The 24998-nt window shown below is 37.3% G+C and overlaps 1 protein-coding gene across 1 annotated transcript; it reads right to left on the bottom strand.

Moving 5' to 3' along the window:
- Positions 1-113: 113 nt before the first annotated feature.
- On the bottom strand, positions 114-23646 carry UBE2J1 (ubiquitin conjugating enzyme E2 J1). Its single transcript, XM_019743281.2, has 8 exons — positions 22880-23646; positions 16187-16260; positions 14807-14938; positions 12521-12605; positions 12134-12239; positions 9875-10004; positions 8501-8620; positions 114-3436 (listed from the first exon to the last, which is right to left on the bottom strand). The coding sequence occupies exons 1-8, from the start codon at positions 22908-22910 to the stop codon at positions 3158-3160; spliced, it is 957 nt and encodes a 318-aa protein (XP_019598840.2). The 5' UTR covers positions 22911-23646; the 3' UTR covers positions 114-3157.
- Positions 23647-24998: the final 1352 nt, after the last annotated feature.

Consider the following 24998-nt stretch of genomic DNA (forward strand, 5'->3'; position numbering starts at 1 on the left):
GCGGCAGTGCGCATGAAGAGAATGGAAAGATGTGAGAGATTATTCAAGGACGTAGAGTGGATAGGAGGTAAGACCGAATGACATAAAGAATACAACCTTTGGTCAGAGCAAGGTATGAATAAAGTCACTGGTTTTATTGAGCATCTCAATCTAGTTCTGAAGGCAACTGTTAAAGAGGCATTCCAAACAGCTTTTGAGCAATGCACAGCCTCCCACAAAGGCTTTCATAGTACACATTAATGCACACATTATTCTTTGTTAAAAGTCAGGTTCACTAAAAGCATTCACCTTTCATATACGTACTTGCAAGTAATAAAACAAAATAGGCTTTTCAGTACTTCTGCCTAGGTTTCTGCTCAAGTAAGTCCAAATATGTGAGGTTTGCTTGTTTACTGATTATGGTCTATAAAAATGGGAGGTCTCCAAATACCAGAAAGTTTATTCATAGCTAAAAATAACAAAAAGATTTCTTATTCTCCTGAAATAGTAAATTTTGTATTTCCATAGTCAAAATAATAAACACTTTTTAAAGGTTTTCTTAAAAATTAGTTGAGAATTTTGATGAAATTAATTTATTTCAGTAGAATAAAAACAATAAGCAGCATGAAAATGTAAAGTGCTACATAAAGCCCCACAATACATAAAATTTTATAGGTTTCAATTGCTTAAACAGTTACAGGTGAAACAGACATATTTTTTTCAAGCATGCTACTTTAACTACCTTGGTGTGTGGGCATGTGTTATATTGGCCAAAGAAAAAGTCACTGAGTTACCTAAATCTGAGGATTGGGGAAAGAAGGAGTCCTAAGCCTTTACCTGGCAGATCATACATCCAGTTGTGACCTTATGCTATAATTAAGGGGTTAAAGTGGGGCTTTACAAATAATGGTTTTCTGAAGAGGCCCAACGGTGGATTGGGGTTTGAGTAAGAACAGCCCCAAAGATCAATTTTGCTTATTAACTCCACAATGGGGGTCAGATTAACAATTTAAGGGTTTTTAAGTAACATGTTAGCTGAAAGGCAAGGAGCAAAAACTATGCCCCTTTCAGATGCTATCAGGTGTTAAAAAAAAAAAAAAATCCCAACACAAACAAGAAAGTGGCCTGTCAGTGTTGGGTGAGGGAAGAGAGGCAAATCAGAAAGAAGGATTTGTACAATGCAAAATCTTCTTGGCTTAATTAATTTGAAAGTATAGGTACACCACATGGAAACATCATACAAGATGACACAGATTCAGAAGCTTGAGTGTGACTAAGGAAGGGGAGAGAAGACTGTTTCTGGCACAAGATTAATCTCAGCATAAGTTAAGAGCACAGGGACTTCCTCTTCTCAGGTGATAATATTACCTGGTTTTCCAGGGTCAGTGGCCTCTTGCTAGGGCACTGATCATTGAACCAGTATTTCTAACACCTTATGTTCCAAATCAAGACTTCAGAATTTTCTCATGGCAATAAAGTTATACAATGGTAACCTATAATTTTCCGGACATATGAGGTCTTCATAAAGTCCTTGGGCTTTTTTAGACTTTACCAACTTCAGCTATAGGTAGATATAACAGAAACAATCTGTAAATACTTTTCAAATGCCAATTTATCAAAATTTAAGACAACTATATATTATATAATAGTATACAATATGTTTTTATTTTAGATGCAGACATAACGGACAACTGGCTATCAGATGAACACAGAAATTGTGTCTGATAGTTAATACAACCAAAGTCCCATAGTAGGAGTGAAAATCAAATCTGCCTTTAAAATCATTTTATGAATTGTTTCTATCTTGTCCATAGTTTAAGTTAGTTAAAACCATGTAAGGACTTTATGGATACCATCCCCCAAAATATTCAAGATACATTATGGATTAACTTTTGTTGACTGTTCTAGAACCTAAACATTATTTACAACATAGCGTTGTAAAAAAATTAACTTACAAATACACTTTTAGAGCATAACCTGTTTGAAAGCGAGGGACTGCCTGTATTTAAAAATTAAATCATCATTAACAACACTCTCAAGAGTGTCTTCAATAATGCTACTGAACATGCTGAAGGCAGTTTTTCTGTGATTATATGTTCTCACCAGGCATTATGATGGTAAAAATCTCTACTAGAGTTTGTGGAGCTAGCTAGCACTAAGTTATATATTGATTTTGCATTGAAATTTATTTCTTGGGCTTTGATTAGGTGGACAATTCCAAGAAAGGTTTTTCTAATTTCTATTACTGTTGCTTGGACCCTGAGCTTTTCTATTAAAATGGTACATGAAATATTTCAACATTATGAATATTCCAGAAGAATTAAATTTATAGTGATTACAAAGCTAGGCATATATACATCTCAAAAGACATACAATTCAAAGTAGACCAAACATTGAAATCTTAAGATCCTTCCACTTAACTTATGGAATAAAATCAAGTGATTTCCTAGCTTGGGCCTTTCCTTCCTTTCTTAAGGAACAAAGCTCTATGGAGGATTGTTCTTTCTTTTTTTAAAATCTTATGTGCACATTGAAGAGGATAGGGGAATGGCATATCAAAGTGGTTACAAAGCATTATTCTCTCTTCAAGTAACATCCTATAACCAAGATGTAATCTCATTTCCTCATACATGTTTCACTGAAATAGTTAACTTTCATTGAAGAATGTTTAGGACACAAAATATGTCACAGAATGGGTAATCCCAGTATGTTTCCTACGAATAACATTTTGAGTAAGCTATTAGAGGGGTTTTACTTTCCCTTTTCAACACTTATCCTTGTATCATTCTACATAAGTAGACACAGAGTACTCAATAAACGATACTGAGTAACTACTAATACTCATTGAAACTTCAAACACCATCTTTTATCCAAAAATTTAAAAGGGCTATACAGAAAAGTATCACAAATTTACATAAAAGAATCTGAGGCATGAGAAACAAGTGATTTCCCTTGAAGCAGGTCATATAGTGAGACAAGGGACTTGACTTCCAGTCCCTTAAACTAAGCAGGACACAGTCTGACCGTCTGGCTATATTTATACTGAATTTATAAGGATCAAAAAAAGGAATGAAGGGCAAATACAAAATAATTTTTTTGTAAACAATTCTTAGATTATACCCAATGCAGAATGTTTAATGAAGCAGTTGAGTCACAGCTCTTAAGACAAAAAACAATCTTATAACTCAAAGTCAAATATGTACTCATTGGCGAGATATATCCGTCGGAATATGAGAGCTGCCAATGCCAAAGTCAAGATGACAATCAGTACAGCAGATCCGCCATGATCAGTCTGGTTGTCTCTTGGCGGATGGCCCTGGATTACATCTGGTGAAGCAGATGACCTTCTCTGACTCTGCTGCTGGGCCCTGCGCTGTCGAGGACTCATGGAGGTATTCTTAGCTACAGGTTGGACAGGTTGTTGAAGGGACGCTCCCGCGGGGTTTGGGACTCCGTACTAGGAAATTTTAAGAAATTTTGTTTGAAATTGGCAAAGACAACTTGTACGTATACCTGTAATCTATTAAAAAATACAAAGAATCTCAGAGCACTAAATATGACGAAGGGCAAAACTACCAAGAATTATCTGAATGCTGAGACTAATAACTCACCCTTCTGAGTAAACCAACAACACAACTTATTCTGAGTACTCACCAGGTGGAGGAGGAATTTACCAGCAACAAATAAGGACAGGACAGAGTTTACCCATATTCTCCATCGATGACTTTCTGCTCTCCCTCAGCTACAATTCCAATAGAATCTGCTCAGTGTCTGGGCACCCCCCTTTTTTCAGGAGAGTCAAGGAAGGAAGCTATTTGATTTCCACTTTCTGACAAAAATTTGCTCTTCTAAATGCACCAGTGTGCCTCTCAGGAACAACGTTTCCTTCAATATTATCTTACTACGTCAACATGCTTCCTATGCCTTTCATCACAGAACATAGGAAATAATTTCAAACCATATGTTCTTCACAACAAACCAGGCTTATCCCTTCTCACAAGTCTTATCAACTGAATTAAATACAAGTCCAGAAGGACCCTTTACTGTGTGTTTGAACTGTGTTACTTTACGTGATGTCAAGAGATCCCTGGGTCTGTGCTGAGAAAAATTAGGAGGTAGCTGTGGAAGACTCGATACCTACCCTGCACTTCTGCACAGGAGTTGCTCCCCATAAGGCACTGGATGTCGACTTTCTATCCTTTAATGACTGCTTTCAAAGCATAACCACAATGTAGTGCCGAGTGATTAAAAAACTTACACTCTATAGGGAAGAAAGCGCTATAAAATGTGAATTCCATTTTATTTATATAGATACTTTAATTCTAGCCATAATAACCCAATGGCCTTTAATTCTTTTATTGAAAACAAATTTATACTGATTATATTAGTGCCAAAACACTTTATTTAAAAAAAAGTTTTGTTCAGAATAACTTTAAAAATTGAGCAAATATAAAACATTTTAAATACTTTCTATTAGAGAAAACTTTAAATATTTAGAAGAAAAAAGAATCGAATAATGTAATTCAAATACCTTTTTAAAAAGGTAAGAGAATGGGCTTTGTGGCAGCAACAGCTATAAACATTAGGGAAAAAAACTGCTTATCTAAGTTACCTGCAGAAAAAATTACATTTTAAATCTGACATTCATTTCAGCATTAAAAGGCATAAATAATTTCAATTTCTTAAAACTACCGTGTTTCCCTGAAAATAAGACCTAGCCAGACCATCAGCTCTAATGCGTCTTTTGGAGCAAAAATTAATATATGGTATTATATTATATTATACCCAGTATTATATTATATTATAAATTATATACTATTATATTATACCCAGTCTTATATTACATAAGACCTGGTCTTATAATAAAATAATACCAGGTTGTATATTAATTTTTGCTCCACAAGATGCATTGGAGCTGATGGTCCGGCTAGGTCTTATTTTCGGGGAAACATGGTATCCTTTGGAAGCACTCAAAAGTAGTGACCCATGATACAGCAGTAAAAAAGAACTATTGACATTGAGTTAAAAATAAGTTAGTGCTGATATAAATTAGAATTGCATGAACTTGGATTTCTTCTATACCTGGGACTCCCAGGAACAATCTGATCATTGAAGAAAGAAAACACACCAAAGCTGCAGCATTTTATGTGTCATATTGTCACAACATCATATAGTGACTTAATAAATACTCACTGAGTGTAACTGAGTTATACCAGCCAATAAAGCAACATTCCATTTGAAATCTCCCATTCCTTCAATTGCTCAGCCAAGATAAAAGTATCTGATAGAGCAAAAGTACTCAAGTCTTATAAAGGGAAATGGGGTCTTAAGGAAAATAAAAAAAACCTGATGGGCCTATCAATCCAGTAACTAGCATAAAAGACTCAGCATAAAGCTTTTATTTTATACATGTTATTTTTTCTATTGGTTTGAGGGGAGAACACTATCCTGCCTCTATACCTGACTAAAACAGAGAGCCTTACTAAAACAGGGATCATTACTAGGGTGGCTTTGCCACTTTGTAAATGAGTGATCCCGAAACAAGTTATTAAACCTAAGATTCAGCTCACACATCTGTACAACCAGGCTAATATCCAATTTAGTAGTTGTGAGCGTTAAAAAGAATAATTACATAAATTTTACATAATTATGCATATAAAAATAATTATATAAAGGACACAATTACTTACTAAATGTTAGTTATTAATATTGTTACTATTAATATATTCATTTGGAGGCACTGGATTTAGGTTAAAAAAATTCATGATAGTATTTAGGACAGATTTTCAGATCTTTATTAGTGTGATTATTATATTAATAGTTAGAACAACAATCCCTTAAACATTGACTTTAGATGATATTTTAGTACATGCACTTAATGGAAATATTTATATAGATATACTGCTTTAATTAGGTTCTATATTTCTGATAACTTTTGGATAATATATTATTGATTAAAACCTAGTGCTGTGATATTATAAAATTCAAAAATTTTTCCTATTGAAAACAATCACATCAAGGGAAAACTATAATGACCCCAAGGTATAGACCCTGAGGAACCCAGATTATTTGGAGTTGAAGGACTAACTGGACTAAATTTTAGCAGTTCATATTGAACTGCCAGATGGAGAATCAGGCTGGCTTTAGCATTTTCAAAATGCTTTAAGTTTGATGGTAGGACTTCTAATCTTTGCTGTTTGTCTAAACTTGTCCAAACACATATATCATGGAATGAAGATTTAAGTAACAATAACTGCCATTTCCTTAACTAAGATGAAGCGATCATTTCTGGAAAGGTGGATGTATGGGATGTTTGTACTTTAATTTAAATATTTTTTAAAAAGTAACAGTTGCAAGTAAGTCACATATTAATTTTTCTATAGTAATCTGGAATAACCAACATCTGTGAGGGGCTTTTGTGTTTGCTTTTTAATACAAAACGGAATGGCTTATTCAGAACCTCAATCTCTGGAAGAGGGAAAAAAATCTGATAGACTGAAAGAACAGAAAACTACCACCAGTATTTTTCCCCTTTCTACATAGCTAAAAATTCTGCATCAACAAGCAACAGATGGCCTAATGTTATCTGCTGTATTTAGATTTTGGCCAATCTCTCGCCCCCACAAAGCTAAAAAAACAGCTTATCTGGGATATGATGTATAACATCTCAGTAAATTTATATTGCACTTGAATGTAAAGCAGCCACCCCTAGCCAAAACCAGGTTTCAGTTACCTCCATAGTAATCAAATTATATAATCACACTCTGAGATTTGTAAAGTTTAACTCACAATTGTAGACAATTTATTGCTTGTCGGTGTTTTAACCAGAATTGGTATCTGTGAAAGAATTCTAAGTTTTATGTACTTTAAAATCAAAATGAAAAAAACACTATTCTAATAACATTACTGTTTGCGTTATCTAATTTACTTAAACTTCTTGATTTCTTCAACTATATTCCTAATGCTAATCTTAAGATTCATTTGTTCAATCAACAAAAATGTACTGACTCCCTACTATAGACAAGGCACTATGCCACGTACTGATCCACAAGGAACTTACATTCTAGGAAGTGAGATAGACAACAGTTAATTATAAAATAAATTACAACTGGAATAAGTATAACTGGAATATGCAACAGGGAGACTTTACACAGATTAAAAATAGACTAAAGACAAATTTATGTACATCACAAATATTAGGAGACAGTCCTTACTGGTGAAAAAGAAATTACCTCCCACCTCTCTATAATAAGGAGGTTCTATTTCTAAAAAAACTATTTATGAAAGAAACGACTAGAATTTTAAAGGTGAAAAGTTAATACATACACTGACTAAAATGAATTCATTATATTCCGCTACAACTCATAAAATTACACAGAGATTATGTAAAAACAATTTAACTCTCAACATGTACTTTTTTCTTTTAACTCCATCTTCAGTCCTCCAAGTACTGCCTTCAGAGCACCTTCTCCCCTGCTTTCCCCAATCAACTTCTCTGCCACCTCACTCTCTAAATAGAAGACAGCCACTCAAGACTATTCAGTGCTACTTTACAATAAATTATTCCTGAGTAAAAGGCAAATCTGTATTTGCCCAGCTTCTATTCCAATTTTCCTGACCCTTTAAAAATCCTCTATAAATGGAGGGGGCAGGGAGAGACATGGTTACTCAACCAAACAATCTGTTACCAAAAAGACCCCAAAAGATAGTTCATTTTTATATACAGAAAGTCAATGTTTTCCCCCATAATCCTAATTATTTAACAACAATTCAGTCACGTTTTCGTAATCAGTCTCTCTGATGACCTAGGCCCACCAATATTTGGAGAACAGATCAGGGCACAACTAACAACAGCCATGGCGTTCATTCAGTCTTTCATTCAATAATTACTTATTGGACATACGTGCACGGCAGCTCTGGGCAACAGAACCTTTTGTGATGATGGTCATGGTCGTTATCTGAGCTGCCCAACATGGAAGCCATTAGCCACAGGTGGCTGTGAATCACTTGAAATGTAGCCAGGGGTGAATGAGTAACTGAATTTTTAATTTAACTAAATTCTTAATAATTTAAATATAAATTTTGATAGCTACATGTGGCTAGTATCTACCACATTGGACAGAGCAGGTTTAAGGCAAATCTTTGGCTCCAGGCCTTTATTAAGTCAGTGCCTTAATGCAACTTAACAAGATGGCCGAAGATAGAGGGTCTATTTAGAAAGTGGCTAATGTATGTATATTTTATTTAGACTGTAGCACTATTTTGAAACTAACTTTTCAGAGAAATCATAGAATTAAGGATAATAGGACCTAAAAATTATTTAGTCCAGCCCCATTTAACAAAAAAGAAGGCCCAGAAAATATGAATAACTTGCTTCAGTTAATATTCATTAGAGGGAGAGTTGGGCTAGAATCCAACTGTTAGGAGAACCAAAATATTCCAATATTTCATTTAGGGATCTCCTCCTTCTAATGTAAATAACGATATAGACATACATATATGTAAAAGACAAGAACCATACCGATGTACTGGCCGTAGCACCCTGGAATGTTGTAGGTATATTGTCCTGTAAATCGTTTAGTGAAAAAGAGTGGTTTAAGTCCGAATCAGTGATAGTCTTTCCAGATGAATTGACTTCTGCCTGTAAAAAAAGGTACATCCAAGAGCGGAGTTACAAGAGGAAATATACAGAATAACCTACAACCTACTACTAAATCCCCTCTCTTAGATTTATTTTAATTGCTCCTTTAATATCAATATTAATCAGTTAAGCACTGAGCACTCGTGTCCAACACTACGCGAGCTATTACAGGAAGATGCACAGATAATTCCTGTTCTCAAGATGTTACTTGGTGAGGGACAAAACTAACACCCAACATTCACAATACACAATTCCCAAATCTCTAAAATCTAAAGCTTTTTGTAATTTTCAGGCAAAGCTTGACATATGAGGCTATTAACAGTCTTTATTCTATATTACTGTAAGTATTCCTAGGTTTGCTGATAAAATATTATTAATGGATTTGATTATGGGGTACTGGCCCAGATCCCACTACAGGTGCTAATATATGGTATACATTTGATGTTTTCTAAAATCTAGAATTCTGATGTACAAAACATATCTGGCCCTAAGATTTTCAGAGAAATGATTTTATGTACAATAGGAATCCTCAGAAGGAAGAAAATAATTAACATTTATTATAGTAAGTACCTCCTCTTTCAGGCACAATAAAATATAAGGAAAAAATTTCTCCCAAGAACTGGACCCTGGGAGGACAGACAGGATGTAGAGAGGTAAAGAAGAGGGAAGAGGTAACACGTTGCTTAATGCAGGCTGACTTTTATGGAGCTAATTAAATTCCAGAAGTAATTATATGCTTGGGTAAAATGTATGCAGAAAAAAAGATATAAGGAAGATATGCCAAAATGTTAGCAGCAGTCATTTCTTGCGGATGGGCTCATACATGATTGTGATTTTCTTATTGCTTATCTATATTTTCTATAATAGTTCAAACTTATTAAGCACCAGGGACAGTTCAAACTGCAATACATTTGCATATTATTAAACTCACATAATCCTCATAAGAATCCTAAAAGATAAGTACTGTTATCATTTACAGATGAGAAAAAGGCACAAAGTGGTTAAGTAATATATCTGATGTTCTAGTACTAATAAGCAGCAATGTTGGGGTTTGAACCCTGGCATTGTATACTAGAGTCCAAGCTATTAACCACTATGCTAAATAATGCCTTTGTGAATGTATATAATTAGTTTGTAATTAAAAAATTGTTTGTAAAAACCTTATGGCAACAGAACTATATTGCTTTATTTTCTATCCAGAATTTGAAAGTAAAAGGGCTACATAATTAGAATTTATTTATCAGTTTAGAGTACCTTAAAACTAATTTGTCTAGCCAGTTCCTTGGCTTCTTGGTCAGCCTTGCTCGAATCACTTCCAGATTTTAAAGGCAGCAGGACATCCTTCATGGCGCAGCCGCATCCCTCACAACAGAAATCTTGCGATCTGGTAGGAAATAATGTTTTTGATGGGTATAAACCAAATACTTGAATGTTATTTAATTCAAGACATTCGAATAATGAATGACTAACTTTAAAGGGATACAGGATAATTCCATATCACATTCATCTACATGTATATTAGACAATTATGGCAATAATTATTCTGAGATAAATACACAAGTTAGGTTGGTATAAAAAATTCATGCCAATTATATCTCAATTTTTTAAATCAAAAATTAAAAATAAAATCCGAGTTTCGATTCCATTATTTCCCCAATATACTATCTAAAGAAAAATAAGCTTTAGATTCATATGACAAAATATATAAACTATCTAACTACACTGTCCTCAAGGTCATACATAATGAGCCTATGTTAAGCCTGTGAAAACAGTCCATTATAAAGCTCAAATATTTTTAGCAGGAACATATAAAACAGCAAAGAAGCCAATTAAAAATAGAATTTACAGATATTTCCAGGGGGAAAAAAACTCACAAATCCTATTCATCTAAATAGCAGTACAATTGGAAAGACAGAATATTCGTGGAAAATCCAAACACTCTGAAATTTATCACTAATTATATTAAGTAGATAAGATAATCTGTTGACTAGACTTTCCTAAGATTTATTTGTTTTTCCACGTTTTCATTTTCTCCTTTGAGTTCCAAAATAGCCTAAAGTGCCCTAAAGCTCACAAGAGTGCTGAGGATTTGTATGACTGAAAGTAAATAACGTATAATATGTGAAAATGTATATTGCTAAATTCCTGACCTTTTAAAAAAATTGTTTATTGTACTTCTAGTTCAACATAATAAAAGCCTCAGTCTTGAAGGACATGCTATTTAAATGTATTAAGTATCTTCATATAAACAAAATATATGTAAAAGTAGTATTTAAGTATTTACTGATGAATATTTTTTGTTTCACCAGAAGCAACATTGCTATCTATATCCTTCTGATAATCAGTTGTATCTAAATTATCTGCTTTTAAAATGTATCCACTGTTAACTGAGAAGTCAGATGAAACTTAAAGAATATTTAGTTTGAATATACTAGTTTATCCACAAAGATAGTAAGCTACCATAATTAAATACAAAATCAGGTTTTTAAAAAGCCTCTAACACAGACTAAGAACCTAGAATAAATACAAACTAAGAACCTAGAACCTCATACATTGAGATTCTAGAACAACAAAAAAACAAACAAAAACACAAGTTCTTTCTTTTATTTATTTTTTCACTTGTACATGAAATGGACTGAATAAAAGTATCAAGATAGAAAGCCAATATAACAATCAAAACAAATGCTGTGTATTCAAAGTACATATTATAATTTGTGAATAGTAGCTGCAAGTAAGGTATATCCTCAGAACTTGGGAATAAGGTTTAAAAGAAAAGCTGTTAATGAAACCAGGGAATCTACCAAATCTTACAGACACTAAAATTTATTTGATTTAACAAACATCTGTAGATGGCCTAATTTAATTCATATAATATGAAGGGTGGTAGGCGGCTGAGTCCAGAACAGGAAAGTGATCAAAATCAAGAATTTATCTTAGCACTCACTACTCAAAGGAGAAGATACGCTGAATCTAATGACTAATCTGGATTATATAGACAGAATGCACCTGGAAAATACTGAGAAGGCAATAACATTAGGAAACCACAAATTTTTAAAAGAAAATCTCCTTTCCTTTACTCCAGATCATTTATTGAGCACGTGCTATGAGTCAGATACTGCAGATACAAAGATGGATAAGTGGGTTCCCTCCTTGCCCTCAAGGAGTTTTTCATCTTGTGGAAAGCAACATATAAATAATTGTTCTAGTTCTTTTTCATCTGTAAAACTGTCCAAGTGGAGACCAATGACCAGTAATGTTTTCTAAAAGAAGATATCTCCCACTGTAGGTTGATTCTTATCAACTACTTTCCAAAACTAGATAGCATGAAATCAATTCTTTAGACTCTAGTCACCCCTGGATAAAAATGGTACAACTGAATTTCTAAAATAGCAAAACTAAGACTAGGTCCTGTAGTCAAGGCAACTCAAGAAGTAAGAGACAGAGCCTATCTCCTAATAGTCATTATCCAGAATAGTATTTGGATCTTAACAAAGAATGAAATGCAAAACTTACTTTTTGGCAAGTGCTCTTCTTTCCTCAGGTGTGTAATCTAGAGAACCTATGGCTCCCTCTCCTTTTGTTGGCATAAACCCAATGATGGCTAATAATGCTGTTCTTACTGAAATAAAAAGTAAACATCAATCTAAATTGCTTTGTAAAAGCAACTGGGTTTACTCTGGAAAGAGAAAAAAAGACTCAGGCTTTCACTGAAGAGGTACAGGTAGGAGGGTTGTAGTAAAACAAGGACCAAATTCTAAATAAGGGAAAACATTTTTATTATTTATTCAATATCAAATTATTTATCGAAAACAGCTTCAATCTCAAGAGGGTATTAGACTTCATAATTATGAATTGACTAAAGTTATATAAGATTTATATTCACTTTAAATTAATACTCACTACTCCATGAAGGCTGCCAAGTTTCAGGATGATGTCCTGAGATGCTCAAACAGATTTTCTTGCCTACTTCAAATCGTCCATTAGCCTTAGGAATAAATAAGGCATTTAAAAGTTATATGTGTTTAATAGTTTATATTTCATAAGTATATATTTTACATACGAATAATTTTGGAAGATAATTTTAAAAGAATGCAATCTCTAAGGGGACATAGATTTTTGGCCTCTTATAAACACTCCACAAATATTTGTTGGATTCTCAATGAATAATAAAAGCTATTTTTAGAAGTTGTTGCACCTTTTTGAAACTGAGTTACACAACTGAAATCTCAGTAATTGACATATAAGATGCCTGATGTCCTCCTCAGTGCTAGGCTCTGCAAAGGATCTAAAAAAGAAGACATGCAGAGACTAGGCTATAAGCTAAGGACTTGGTATCACCTAACTAGCTATCTGTGAGGAAGGTTCAGAGGTGGGAGTGATTTTCAGAAGGATGATGCAATTTTATAAGATAGGAACACAGAGGAGGAAGATCAGTGATAATGATTTCAGTTTGGGACATGAATCTATTTATTTTCTTGGTAGAAGATGATGTCCAGCAGGCAGGTAGAAATATAGACCAGCTGATGTCAAAAGAAGATACTCATTTTTGGTGCTTCACTTTGCAGAGGTGATCATTGAAGCTATTTCAGAGAAATAAGAGAAAACAGTTGAAGTATGAACTTGTAAAACATCCATACTTAGGGGAAGAGTAAGGAAGAAGCAGCACAAAGTTAGAATATAAGCTTCACATGGGCAGATAATTGGGCTTACTCTTTGCCACACCCATAGACTGAATGACATGTGTTTAATCAATATTTGTTAAATGAAGGTTGGAGAGAGAGGAAAGTTTTCAAAAGAGAGGACGTGAACCAGAAAGAGCAAATAGTGAAAATCAGCCACTGTGCAAAATATGACCATACCATTGATTAACTCTTAAAATATTTCTGTACTTGTTGGTGAATGGCTGCTGCCCAACTCTCCCCCACCAGTTTATCCCGTGCACCGGCCCCTCCCCCTGGACCACTTGGCTCTCCCCAGGCTCCAGCAACTAAAAGATGTGACTCCTAACACAGTAGGGTCCCTCCAGGACCCTGCTCTAGCCCTACTGCCAGCTTAACAATTCTAAACATCACCTAATATTTGCTCAGCAGCTTCTACATGTGAGGAACTTTATAGTGTGATTATATTTACCATACACAACTCTTGACAGATGAGAAAACTAAATTTCAAAGAGATTATGTAACCTGTGCGTGGTGTAATGGAAATAGCACTGGCCAGAATCCAGGTCTAGTGGCTCTAACACGAACGCTCTTTCTGCTACACCAAATATAGGTAAAAGCAGCATTAATTTGGCATTTATTGGTGAATGCCTTTTGTTTCACCATTTGCTACCCCATGAGTGTCAGATGTGTAACCTAGATGCAAATGGAATGAAGACTGAGCAGAGGCAGTGGGATTTCTCCAACTGGTCTTTGAGATTTATGTGGTGAGCATGTGTGGAAACCAGACTGCAGCAGGCCAAACCAGAGTAAGGAGCCTTGAAGGTTATCAAAGAGAAAAACGGGACAGCAGCAGAAAGTGGTAAGCAGAGATACAGAAAGGTTTTTGTGTTTTATTTTTGCTTTTCTCAAGGTTGGGGATAATTACAAACACTTGTAAATTAAAGGAAATGAGGAAAGGAAAGCTTAACAATAAGAGAGGAAGTTACTGATGGAACATGTCCTAGGAAAGAGAAAACTGGATCAATAGTTTTCCTTCACATGGAGATAAACACACGTAAAAACAGAGAGAAATTCTAAAACATAAATAGTAGTACTATAGCTAATATTTACTGAGGAGTCTATGTCACTTCTTATTCTAAGAGCTGTACATAAAAATGAGGAAAATGAAGAACAGAGTGTAAGAAAAGTGAGAAGTTGAAGGAATGATGTGATTAAGAAAGAGGTACAATAACGTCAACTACCCTTTACTGAATACTTACCATGTGCCAGAGACTGTGCCTAGAGTGCACACATTAATTCACGGAATTCTAACCACCACACTATGCTAATTATACACTCCTTAGCATCAATCATTCCTATAAATTATTTTCTGGGGAAAAAAATTATAGTACCATGCCTGGTTCCCAAAGGCAAAATTATAACATGTCCCACTTTATTTCTTAATGTAAATCAGTATGTTGACCATAGTTGGTAGCCACCATGACAAGTTAAATCACAAGCATTCCAAAAAGCCAAGAATTCTTACCGTTAGGAGAATAATGCTTGGTGGTTTCATGGGATATTCTGGTGGCAGTACTATTCGTCCATGATAAACTCCTCCATCAAAATCAGAATCTGGGGGCCCTCTAACTGTGAAGTGCCACTCAAAAAGGTTATCCTGAACAAAAACAATAACCAACAAGGAACCAATAACATTAAAATGTTTGATCATTTTTATCAATTATTAGAAATATTATTGGGTGAGAAAAATTAAACGTTTTATATTATTGATAGAACAGTTTCTAATGCACAAAATGTCTCAAGTTTAAAAGTTACAGATAAAAGCTATTTAATCTAACTTTCATATCGCAAAAGCGAAATCTTTTTTAAAGAAATATATTTAAAAGTGAGTGTTGTTATGTGTTCATAAATAAGATTATAGGTTTACTTAAGCTAGAAATTAGTCCTTGAATACTAATTAGTGATAATTATTATACAGTTGATCCTTGAACATCATGGGTTTTAAATGTGTGGTCCACTTATATATATAGATTTTTTTCAATAAATACTACAGTACTATAAATGTATTTTCTCTTCCTTAGGATTTTAATAACATTTTCTTTTCTCTAGCTTACTTTATTGTAAGAATACAGTATATAATACATATAACATACAAAATATGTGTTAATTGATTACTGATGATATCAGGAAGGCTTCTGGTCAATAGTAGGATATTAGTAGTTAAGTTTTTGGGGAGTCAAATGTATACCTAGATTTCAACTGTGCAGAGGTTGGTGCCCCAGCCCGTGTTCAAGGGTCAACTGTGTAAACAAATAACTAATATAAATTTGGATTATTTTAACAAACTTAAAATTATCCCTCATAGAAACCTAAGAGCTTATTTATAAATGGTCAGTAATATTAATACATATGCTATCAAAATCATCTTACAGTTAACAAGTATTTTACAATTTGCAAAGTACTTGCACATAGATTATTATATTTTATTCTCACTATTACCATGGAAACCAGACTGAGTACATTTAAAGGCCCTCCTTTTATAGATGAGAAGACTGAAGAGAGAGATGTCTGTACAAAAAGCCCAGACTAGCTGCAGAGACCACTCAAGGGGCTAGGTCTTCCAAACTGTAAAAGAGTATTGGGTTCTTTCCACTTCCCCCGCTTCCCTCATGTTCAAGACCTAAAATCAGTTGAGCATCTGAAACCCATTTTATAGAGATCAGAAATCTGCTTCTTCTAAAATGTCTGATTTTGAATGGCTAATGAAGTACGTACTCAGGAAACACAGGGAGTAAAATATATTAATCAAACAAATCTGTAAGGTTCAAAGCAATGAAGAAACAATTTTAAGGAATTTATTTAAAATATTAAAATCTATATGTAGAAGATGGAGACAGAAACTAACCTCTAAAGGCTGTGCATGGTAATGATCTGTTGGATCTTTCAATTCTGCCGCTTCTTTCATTAAACGTTTAACAGCTAAAATAAAATTCATAAGATAGAGACATTTCAAATACACTTTTCCAAGTGATTGGCACAGACTTACAAACCTAATGAAAAAGTTTCTACTTTAACAGAACATGTATAGAGGACTGGTTCAACTGAGTATACAGTAATGGTTTAATTATGGGATAATAGTAATAATTGGAGGGGAAGGGGAAAGAAATGGTAGCTAGGCATCAGAAGAGTTATACACATACATTATATTAAATATACAGGGAAGTCTCATAAAGACACTATTTTTATTTAATAAGTACTTATATATACTTCCTATGTGGTTGCACTCAAACATTAACTCATATAATCCTCAAAACTACGCTATGAGACAGGATCTATTTTTATCCCCATTTTCCAGACAAAGAAACTTGTCCAAGGTCACACAACTAGAAAATGACAGATCTGGGGTTCCAACACACGCAATCCAACTCTACCTTGCTAAAATGGCTATATTAACAAAAACGTGCCCTCTGGAACTCATGCTCATGAAGTCACCCCTGCCTATATTTTCAACCTCTTGAGACGTTACACCCACTTGCATTAATTTAATGGGACTGTCCCCAGAAGTCACTGAATCTCCATAGCCCTAGTTGATGTCCTTTTTGAAATGATTCTTCATCTTAATTAAAATCTCCAATCCACTGACCTACAACTTTCTTTACCCCACCCATCCCGATATTCATTTTCCTTCTATATCCACACTCTGGGCTTTAGTTCATCTTTCCATCTTCTTAGTGTCTATACCCAAAGAGATGAGCATTACTGAAGGGGGCAAAAGAGTCACAGAGACAGGAACACTGATGACACTGTAGTTATTATCAACAACTGCCACTGAACACAATGCCACCCAATGTTCCTACGAGTATATTTCTCTAGTAAGCCCACTGGCCCACTCTCCAACTAGCACCCTAACACTACCTCATACCTATTAACTCACTTATCTCTCTTCTCTTCCACCTTTTCAGTTAATGGCATAGCCTTCTGTTTTCATGATAAATGACCCTCAGCAGCCTGTCACAATCTACAATGCTACCTGTACCTGTACCCTTTTTCCTTCCCTATTGACTCTCAAAGGGCAATCCTTTGATCCCAGCCCCTCCTATCTCAAGCTTTAGGTACAAGCTTTAAGTCAGGGTACTGGTTTAGGATAGCAAAGCCAGAACAAAAACAAAACAAAACAGGTAGCCCAAGACTCCACAAAACTCTGAAAACCAACTGATATTGGTGCTATAAGCCAGGAATGTACCTAACCTGAAGACCAGCCTGAAAAGAGGTCAGGGACTGACATCTGAACAACAGACAGTAGGAATTATGAAGGTAGCTATGAAGATGCAGAGGAAACAATAAAAGTAAAATGTGTGGAGGCATAGGGTCAAAAGTTATGGGGAGACAGGTTAACTGAGAAGCAGCTCCCACGCAATCACACAATTCAGGACTTTTGTATCAAATTTCATTTTAATCAAGGGGTAAAAATGAAGGTAAAAATGAAGTTCTTAAGTGACTATCCTATTCCGTAAGTCTTAATATTCTTTTCCATCCCCTTCTCTGCACTAAGCCCCTGTAGGCAGAGACTTTGTTCCCTTGATCATCAATTATCACTGAGCTCACACGAGTATACTAGATGCTCATACTAGTTACAAGCAAGATAAAATATAGTTTTGGTTATCAAGAAGCTTCCAGTCTTGGGGGGGAGGAAGTCAATACAAAACAGCATGATAGATGCTATATTAGAAACATTTGCATATTGAGACACTCTCCACCTCAAGTTCTAGACATTAGGCTTTGTTCAATTCTTGAACACACTCCGCTTCTCTCTACTCCAGACTTGCTTCCTACAAACTGGTTCCTCGGCTTGCAATGCTGCTCCCACCCCCACCGTATCATCTGCTGGCTCCGACCAGACCTTTAAGTAACTTCCTCAGGAAGGTGTTCCTGACACCTTCCCTTGTCCACCCTCAGAGGAGTGACTAGAGATTCCCATCTGGACAGATAAAAATCCCTGAGGAATTCTGGGAGGGGAGGGGAGACCAGGAATGCTCTAGAAGTTATTACAATGCTCAGTTAGGTTTGGAAGCCACTGCCCTAGATACTAGGTTGAGTTCCCTTACTATAATCCCTCATAAGACTGTCTCTTAGCAGTTGTACAGTTCATCTCACTTGTAATTACTTAACACGTCTTTCCTGCTCAACAACCTACTACACTGCAGTCTCCTGCACATAGTAAGCACTCAAATATTAGTTGAATTGAATTTTACTATATTCCCTCAACAAATCTCTTTTCAAGCATCTGATTAAAGGCAATGGTTTTCCAACTTATTTGACAATAAGAGAAAATCCTTTGTTCAAAGAAAAAGTGAGAACCTCAATATGTAAAACAGGTAACAGCTGTTTTGGTTGAAGAAGCTACCATGGAAGGGCCGTCAGGCTATTTCCACCTATTTTAGCTGAGGGGCCCATGGAATAAGGCAGCATATAAAAATATCATTCTTATAAATTAATATATTATTAGATATAAGTAAAATCATGAAAGCTGTTAGGAAGTTAATTAGTTTGGCTGCTGTCAGCAATCAAAGATGCCAAGGAGATTGGTTTTCCTGCCGTCCTCATTCCTAGCTGAATAATGACTAAGCCTAAGAGGTCAGATTTTGTCATTCCATACCCTTATCACATTTTCTCTGCCTCTTCACTCAGCTCAATTCAATAGAAGAGAAAAAGTAAACACCCAATAGCACCTGGATATTATGAGAGATATAGGAAAGGGTCAGAAATGCTACAGAAACAATTTAAAAGAACAATCATTGGTTCAACAACTAAACGTGTTGATTTTATTAGTTCATAGGTCACAGAGGCACATAACCATGTGAGAACTAAAGCCACATAACCAAACAGAAGATGACATTAGTCTAATGTCTTCATAATCTGTTTTTTATTTTTCTGGAATAATATACATTATGAATGCCTTAGTGTAAACGAACATGGGCTCTAGGATTAGAGCTGCAGTAAAACGCTAGCTCTGATTCCTTAGCCTAAATCCTTGAACTAGTCACTAATCTTACTCTGCCTCAATGATTACGTCTGTCAAATGGAAGTCAATAATTTGTTCACATTGTCTCCTTTCCTTTTCAACTCTCCCTCTTCCCCTGGTCACAAGTTATTAGGGTCAGAAATGGATTGGGATATAAGGCCCTCTCAGTGATTCTCCCTGACTCAAAATCAGGCCTTGAGCATATGTAGTTGGCCATATGGCATGGCATTCCTGGCTCCCAAGGAGAAATACCACTGCTATGGGATAGTCAAGATTCAAAGTACTGACTGGCAACTAGGGCAAGATCATGGTCTGCCACTGCTGATATGCCATCTCTTGCTACCACACGGCTAGAGAGAAAACTTTTTCCCCTGTCAGCTCCTCTCTTATCTCTTTGCAAGGTTATTTAATGGAATTCTCCTACCACGGTGAGATGACACGTGCCAGGGAAGGGGGTGGGGAGCTCCTGCATGCCCGCTCTTGTTCTTCCTTTTCATGGAAGCCACGTGATCTCTCTGGGTCCAAGCTCTAGGTTCTACAGACCTAGGCATTAGCATTCTGCACATGCCCAGGCTAGCCCACTGGGCTCGTACACCGGGGTTTGGAGACAGAGCTCCAGCTACGGGGATCTTTTACACGTGACTGTCTCTCATGGATGTATTTCTTTTGGAAAGCAAATATCTTGATATCATCAATCTCCAAAGCATGGGTAAAATGCAGGAGGCAGGTATATGGAGGACCTGAACCCAATGTCATGCTCACTTAGTAAAGGCACTTAAGCAAATGTTTAAAGACTAACGTTTCTGCCCTGGAAAGGTATCCATTCAAAAGAACATTCAGAGAATATCTGAGCAATGGAGATCGAAGAATGACCAAAACCTGCTTCTTGCCTTCAAAATACTCACAGTGAGAGAGAAAGACATGAGAACAATCACAATACAGTGACGAAGTATATACAAATATAGGGACTGCCTTAGCCTGCCTGCAGGAGTTGAACAAGACTGAGCCTTAAAGAAGCTTGAAGAGTTAATAGGAATTTCAGATGGATTAAAGGGAAGGCATTCCAAGCAGAGGTTCCAACACAACAGGGACCAAAACATAGGTGAGAAGCGCTCCATCTGGGGAGTCACGCAGGCAAAATGGACAGTTGGTGAAAATGCAAAGGAGCACAGGAGTGGTAGAAAATGAGGCTGACGAGGAAGGCAAGGATCAAATCACGAGCAGCCCAGTAGGCCAAGCTAAACGGTTTACTTTGAACTTTATCCACAACCATGAGGAAGCTACTGAAAACGTCTCAATTTAAGGAGTGATCTAATCATGCTTTGTTTTGTTTTAATTGACCTGGTAACAATAGTGACTGATTATACCGGGGGTGCCAAAAAAATGTATACAAGTGGATACTTTGGTCAAGGTTGCTCAAGCAGTAGTTCGCCATAATCAGAAGTGTCTGGAAGCTGATGGTAACCACTTTGAGCACCTCTTGTAATTGCAAAAGTCAAATGTGATTTGTCTTCATCTTTTGTTATCCGAATATACTATCCACTTAGCAGTGACCCTTAACCAGTTATCTGTATTGTCTTAATTGTCCCATGCATACCTCTAAGGCAACTCCACATGAGATAGAGAGAAAAAGGATTGTATCTCTTATCTTACATTGTGCAGTGTTTTTAACTACTTCCTTTTACATGTACGTTACTCCCAAAATATCACAGGACTGAACAACAAAACAAAGAAAGCAAGCATTTTCACTATGCCTCCTAACTTTTCAGTAAGTCCCATATCACATTTAATTCACCTTCTCCATGAACTCAAAATGATCCACGTAATAACAAAAAAAGATTTTTTTAAAATTCTGTTTTAGAACAGTAACACCATCTTTGAGGAACTGAAACCAAAAAGAGGAAGCAATTTATTACAGCTAGAAGCATATTGACCAAAACTCAGCCTGCCTGCAGTAGGTCATATATTTCAGAAACATACAAAATTCTGGAGAATATTAAACGTTTATCATAATCTCAGGTATAATAACCTGTAAAATTCAAGAATGTCCTGACAATCTCCACTCTAAATTGTACTATTACATTTGCATTATCTCTGGTATCCTAAGGAACTTGGTACCAAGTGACCAAGGAGTCACCATACATTTTTACCCCCGTTTTATTTAAATCTATCACAATCTAAATAATTTAGCCATTCTACCATCTAACCTTAAAGTTAAGTTTTTCCTTCTCTTTCTCTTTAATTTTTCCCCCCTGGCATTCTTAAGAGATCGGCTGGAGGGGGAAAGTTGTGAACCCACTGAAATTGAATTGTATAAATGTATTTTTAAATAGACCATAGCCTTTAGCAGATTCTTACAGGAATTTATGGCCCCCTCAAATTTTATGACCCATTCTACATACTTGTTCATTTAACATTTCTTAGCCTGACAGCACTCAAGTTAACAAACTCTGTTCAATCAATAGCCTCAGGCTCTTCTGGAGTCTTTGCATATTCTTAAGTATTTAAAAAAACCAAAGATTCACAATGTCAACTCTTTCCATAAGGAAAGATTCCTACTGAGAAGCTGCTTCTTTGGAAGAAAAAAATAAGCAGCGAGAGTTGGTCAAACCATCTCTAATATTTTAGGATTATCATTTAGAACAAAACTGTGGAGTTTCTCCCTCCTGACAAATTTATCAAGGTACAGATAGAATAAATACCATTTATAGAACACTGTGATTCATTTCAAGTCTGCCTTCATCTGAGAGCTGATTACTTTTCCTGCATCTTTATAATGCACTAGAAAAGAATTTGAGGCTAGGATTGTTTGGGCTGCTTCTGTGAATGAAACAGGGACATTAAATACAGGAAAAGAAGTCTCTATGACTAAATATATATATATATACATATGTATAGATATACACATATATGTATATCTATAAAATATACACACACATATATATTATGTATATAATATATAGTATACACATAATATATATAATATATAATCAGATTAGTCAGTATGGCAAAAAATCAGGTTAGTGCTAAAGTACACGACTCAACTAGTTTCCTTAGCTCTCTGGCTAACCGGTTTAGTACAGAACATTTCATTTATGTCTGTAATTCTATTAGCTCCAAATGCTGCAAATGGGATATTTAAACAACTAAATCCTCAAAGGCGGGTGAGTCAAGCAGCTAATGAGTCCAGTGGCAGCTTCGGAGAAGGGATAACGACGGCGTTCAGGATGCAGTCCGGCCAGGGGCTGTTAACTATTACCCACGGACATCATCACCTTTGCACCTGTTCTTGGGGATGCGTTTATAACCCAGCTTACGCGATGCACAGGAGGGAAAGGAGAGCCCGGGTGCCGCGGAGCGCTGCCCAGTGCCCAGACTTAGCGGACTGTGCCCGCCCGGCCGCCGTGCCCTGCGGCCTGCACCAGCCCTGCAGGCGGCGGTCTCGCGTAGAGCGCGACACCGGCAATGGAGCCGCGAGGCGCGGCGGACGCGAGGGGACCGCAGCGCCGGCCCCGGAGTCCAGGGTCACTCCAGTCCACTCTGACAGTGCTGCCCACCGCCTCCAGCCCTGCTCACCGGGACTCTTCAGGTTGTAGCGCGTCTCCATGGCTGGTCGCTGTCCCGGCTCCGGCCGCCCTGCCCGCCGCCGTCTCCTCTCCACGCCGCTGGTGCCCGGGTCTCAGAGCGGTTCGGGCGACTGCGCCAGGCAGAGGGAGCTTCCGCAGACGCCGCCCAGCCCGGGGCCGGACTGTGGACCAGGTGGTGAGGGTGCGGGCGAGGCGCGGGCTTCGCGATGGCGCCGCCTTTTCCGCTGATCCCCCGCCTCCCTAAGGGCCTGGCAGGCGCCGGCGCCGGCCGGGGCGTCGCTGAAGCGGGCGGCAGGGCTCGAGGTCAGCCTTCTCTATTGGCCCCCGGCCCAACCCCGCCGGGCCGCCGGGCCTGCGTCACCGCCCTCGCCCAGGTTTTGTGAAGTTGGTCTGACGTGGCAGTCGCTTCGTGGAGGTGGGTCAGCGCAGCCTGCGGTCACTCTGCTGCTGCCGTGGCCCCACGAAGCCCGCGCCCGGGGCTGCAACAGCGGCGGCGCCCTCCTCTTCCTCTCGCCCCAGACCCCGGGAGGCCGATCTTCCGCTGGGCCCTTTCGGGGTCCCCAGGCACTTGCGGGTGTACCGAGGCTCCGCGTGGCTGGAAGCGGACCTGACCCTACCTGCTGCGGGTGTGGTCCCGGACCCCAGCCCTGGAGAGGTCCGGGGGAAGCCCGGGGCTCCCGCTGCAAAGCTGTCCTGCAGCCCGGCCACCTGCGAGCTGCCCCTGGGTGTCTGCGAAATGCTTTTTTTAGATTCAGTAGTTTGGGGTGGAAACAGTTAAGTAGTGAAAGGAAATTCCGATGATAAGGGAAATTGAGTCGAATTTTCATAACATTTTTTTTTTCAGATAATGTACGTAGGTGCCAGACACGTTTAAGTATTGTGAGGAATTTTTTAAAAATTTATACTTGTCAAAAAATGAAACTAAGAAATTACATTGAATTGGGGGAAAAGTATACAAATATGAAAGGTTGAACCTCAAAGGACACACTTCACGGTTCATTGTGGAAAGAGTGAGATCGTGGAAAAGGGGACTATGGGTTCTGAAGTTTTAAAAGAGGAACAAGGATTTAAGAAAAGAAGGAGAGAGGGATTGGAATGGTGGGGAGGTTGAAGAGGGAAGGAAAGCTAGGTGGGATGAAGACAGTTAATCAGGTTGGGCACATTTTATTTTGTTATATAAAGATAGAAAACTTTGGTTTTGAAGGATAGCAGAACATCCACCCCCAAAATATGCCTCTTTGGCACAAGGATTATTTGGAGAAACAAGGCACAGGAGAGGAGAATCTTTGAAAACAGAGAAGTTATGCTTTTGTAAGGAAAATTTACATTTGTAAAGGAAGTATCTTTATATCTTCTTCTGTGTACTTGGAAGAGAAAGTTGACTCTATGAGGTGGGACAATTAAGTTTAGCAACTCATCCTAGAAAAAGTGCCACATATGTCATTGCTGAATATCACTATGGTCACCTTTGAAGTACTCCCCTTGGGAAGCTATGCACCAATGCCAGTGCCTAGTCCACCCTTCAAAGTAGTTTTAGAACTCTTTTTCTGGAATGGCCATCAGAGCTGTTGTCGTATTCCCTTTGATGTCCTGAATGTCATCAAAATGTCTTCCTTTCAGTATTTCCTTTATCTTCAGGTAAAGAAAGAAGTCCCTGGAGGCCAGATCAGGTGAGCAGGGATGGTGTTCCAATACAGTTATTTGTTTACTGGCTAAAAACTTCCTCACAGACAGTGCCCTGTGAGCTGGTGCATTGTCGTGATGCAAGAGCCAAGAACTGTTGACGAAAAGTTCAGATCGTTTTCCTCTAACTTTTTCACGCAGCCTTTTCAGCACTTCCAAATAGTAAACTTGGTTAACTATTTGTCCAGATGATACAAATTCATAATGAATAATCCCTCTGACATCAAAAAAGGTTAGCAACATGGTTTTGACTCTTGGTTTGGACTGACAGAACTGTTTTGGTCATCTATCATTGGCTGACTTCCATTGTGCACTTTGACGCTTTGTTTCAGGGTCATGTTGGTACACCCATGTTTCATCACCAGTGATAACACAGCCCAAAACATTGTCCTGCCTCTCCAAAGGACTTGGCAAACTTCGACTCT

This window comes from Rhinolophus sinicus, linkage group LG05 (assembly GCF_036562045.2).
Source record: "Rhinolophus sinicus isolate RSC01 linkage group LG05, ASM3656204v1, whole genome shotgun sequence".
Lineage (NCBI taxonomy): Eukaryota > Metazoa > Chordata > Mammalia > Chiroptera > Rhinolophidae > Rhinolophus > Rhinolophus sinicus.

Excerpts from the sequence above, each read along its gene's own strand:
- UBE2J1 (XM_019743281.2), bottom strand. The coding sequence starts at position 22,910 with ATGGAGACGCGCTACAACCTGAAGAGTCCCG. Across the intron at positions 16,261-22,879 it reads CTACAACCTGAAGAGTCCCG|CTGTTAAACGTTTAATGAAA; the intron begins GTGAGCAGGGCT and ends ATTTTATTTTAG. Across the intron at positions 3,437-8,500 it reads GTGCTACGGCCAGTACATCG|TACGGAGTCCCAAACCCCGC; the intron begins GTATGGTTCTTG and ends AAAATTTCCTAG.